General features: G+C 55.5%; 1 protein-coding gene across 1 annotated transcript; it reads right to left on the minus strand.

Moving 5' to 3' along the window:
- Positions 1-1294: 1294 nt before the first annotated feature.
- Positions 1295-2880, minus strand: LOC113201879 (uncharacterized). The gene is made up of 2 exons (XM_026415842.2): positions 2657-2880; positions 1295-2558 (listed from the first exon to the last, which is right to left on the minus strand). Exon 2 carries the CDS (start codon positions 2531-2533, stop codon positions 2012-2014), a length of 522 nt encoding a protein of 173 aa, XP_026271627.1. The 5' UTR covers positions 2534-2558; positions 2657-2880; the 3' UTR covers positions 1295-2011.
- Positions 2881-3110: the final 230 nt, after the last annotated feature.

Genomic DNA, 3110 nt, shown 5'->3' on the forward strand with positions numbered 1-3110 from the left:
CCCGGCTTCCTCCCGCCTGTCTGCGCGACCCCGGCCGGCAGCTGTTCGCGGTTGAAGGGTGCGTGCTGGCCTTAGCTAGAGTCCTATATATAGGACTCTAGCCTTAGCACCCCCGAGGCCCCGAGGCCCTCAGCAGATTCTCCGCCGAGCGCCCGGTGCCGTGCCGGCCGAGCTGCCCGAACCATCCCGCCGGGCTTGGCCGGTGGACTGCCGTCGTCGCCGTGCCGGAGACAAAAATGTCTGCGACGAATGATTTCAAGCGTCAGCAGGCCGGAATCTTAGTGCGAGCGAGCCCTCTGCGAGGGGCAGTAACGGGGTCGCGGCCGCTCGCGTCTCTCTCTCTTCACCCCCCCCTCTCTCTCTCTCTCTCTCTCTCCCCCTCTTCCCCCTTTCCCTCTCCCACCCTCCATTGCGCTCTTCCTGTCTCCCTCTCTCTAAACAAATGGATGATCCCGAATAAAAAAAGTATTCCTTTTATCTTACGAGTGTGCGTACGTGTGTGGCTCTGCGGCCCAGCAGCCTCGAATAACCCCTTTCATGGCGAGAGGCTGGTCGATAATTTCAGCCCGTGAAGTTCTAGAGTGCTCTTTACCGTGACTTCCCTTCAGTGTCAGCGTGCATGCTCTAGAGCGGTTTCAGTCAGCGCGCCTCACCCCTCTGCCTCCCGGGGGGCGACGACACCGCGCGGCGCGCTCCCCTCTGGGCCCTCCGGCTCGCAAGGTCGTCGCGCGGCTGTTGCCATTGAGGACACGATGGGCCATGGGTGGAGATGGAGAGCGGTACTTAACACAATAAGCTGCACCCTCCCAATTCTTTTTATTTTGTTTTCTTTTCGGGCTTTCCCCCCTTAGACGTTTCTCATAGCTTAAGCACATGAGCTTCAATGCCGTGAGTAGAGAGGAAAGTTGTCACCAGAGAAAAGGTTGTCACAGTGTTTTCGAGGGCACTGTTTATCCCCTACGAAGCAAACTCACGCTTTGTACACTACAGAGCACATGGTAAAAAGAGTTCCTTGTATTTCAAAACCCTATATTGGATCTTTTGGAGAATGCCAATGGCATCCAAGACGAGGTCATGAAATACAAGAAACTATTTTTACGGTGCATTGTCATTGAAAAGTGTTACTTCGTAGTCTGAGGCATCCCAAGCATTCGCAATTAGGAAAGCGTCTGCAAAGCATTTCCTTTGCAAAATTTGAACAGAGGGTACAATTAATCAACGATACCAGTAAGCCGATGACAACTAGATGCCAGAATGTTCCGAGCAGGAAGGACACACTAGAGATTATAGATCTGATCCAATTTATTTGATCTGAATGCATACAATCGAAATAAATATAAATACGTCGTCCCAGAGGAGCTAATAAATAAGTTTACGTTAAGAGGGAGATAATAAAACTACTTACATTAATTTGATCAATTACTTAAACTACTGAGAATATCAGTCGATACTTAGAGAGTAAGGAATAAGACATTATCTGAAGGCACAGAAAAGTCACCGGGTGGTACAAAATTGTTTCAATTAATTAAACAGTTGCCCGTCACCAGGACGAGCTTTCGTAAATTCAGTACCGAAATCACATAAGATCACATTGACGAACGAACCCCACGATCATACTCACCACGAAATTGCCCCCCAACCCCCAACTAATTTGTATTGAGCGGGTATTCACTCCCGTCATACCCTGTACACCCCACCTGGGTATTCACGCTGCATTACTTGTAATGTAATAACGAAAAATAAAAAAAATGTGCTATACAATAGCAAAATTTTACGAGTAATATCGGCGTAATACCCGGTAATACCACGTAATTCGTTGTAGTGCCGAGTGCTCTGTACAAGTGAATACCCCCTCGATTTGTATTAAGTAACAAAGACACAGCTCACACTCTAAAACACAAAACACTGGCGACCCGCGCTCCGGCGGTAAAATGACTAGTAGTAACATATCAGCTGCCACGGGCTGCACCCGGCGCTGGACTCGCAGTTGTAACCGTGACACGCTTGCCTTTTACCGCCAGACCTTCCTGCAGCGTCGCTCGTAGTACCGCTCTCCGGGCGGGCACCGGGTCCTCCTGGGGGCCGTCACGATGGCGCTCAGGACGCCGTCGTCGGCACCGTCATCCGGCTCATCGTCGTAGCCGGTGAGCGGCAGCAGCACCACGTCTCGGGTGAGCGCCGCCACGCCGCCATCGCCGCCGCGGAACAGGTCGCGAACCTCAAGGCCGCCGAAGTCGACGTCGTGGTCCTGGAGCGGCCTCAGGCCGAACAGGAGCCTCCGCAGGGCGTCCACGTCGCCGTGGTGTCTGCCGCCGAGGCTGCTCCGCCGGTGGCGGCGGCGCCGGTGCGCGGAGAGCAGGGCCTCGTCATCGGCGACCGTCCGCGGGGCGTCTCCCGTCCAAGACGACGACGCCGTTGAGGGGGTCAAAGAGCGCTCGGAAGAGGGTGTTGGGGCCGCCAGGACGACTCCGGAGAGTGCCGAGAGTAAGGTGCACATCGCTGCCACAGTTAGTACCAGGTTGGAGGAAGTCATCTTGACTTGAGAACCAGGCCGCAATCTGAAGACAACAAAATTAGAAATCGGTTAGTATTGTTTGGATTTTGTAAAACTAAAACAGTACAGCTTCCGGTCCGAGTTTTAAAGTAGATATCTCACCTGCAAAGGTGGTTGGTGCTCGTAGTGAAAACGAGTGACTGCGTCAATTCCTCTGGTGGACACAAGCCAGTGTTCGGCTACCCGCTCGAGGTGTGGCCGGTGACTCCGTCGCGGTGGTCGAGCTCGGACTGACCACACGTCCAGCAAGCCCTGACCGGGTCGCCTCGGGCCCGTCGGTGTGGCGGGGGGCACCCGCGGGGCGGCGCAGGGCGGGGCGGACAGTAGGGCGCCCGCGAACTTTCGCTGGAAATTAACTGATACGGCGGGCTGACGTACTTTCCCGGCCGGTCCCCCCCACTGACCCGAGCCGGCCGCCGGGTCACTTCACGGAACTCATAACGCCCCGACGCCGAGGAGCCCCCCTGCCGCGTGACGGCGCGCTGCGACGCGTCGCGACGCTGGAGGAGGGGGAGCGGAGGGGAGCGCTCCCCCCGGGCTGGGTGTTGGCCGAGTG

Source organism: Frankliniella occidentalis, unplaced genomic scaffold (genome assembly GCF_000697945.3).
Source record: "Frankliniella occidentalis isolate FOCC.00 unplaced genomic scaffold, Focc_3.1 Scaffold46, whole genome shotgun sequence".
Lineage (NCBI taxonomy): Eukaryota > Metazoa > Arthropoda > Insecta > Thysanoptera > Thripidae > Frankliniella > Frankliniella occidentalis.

Excerpts from the sequence above, each read along its gene's own strand:
- LOC113201879 (XM_026415842.2), bottom strand. The coding sequence starts at position 2,533 with ATGACTTCCTCCAACCTGGTACTAACTGTGGCAGCGATGTGCACCTTA.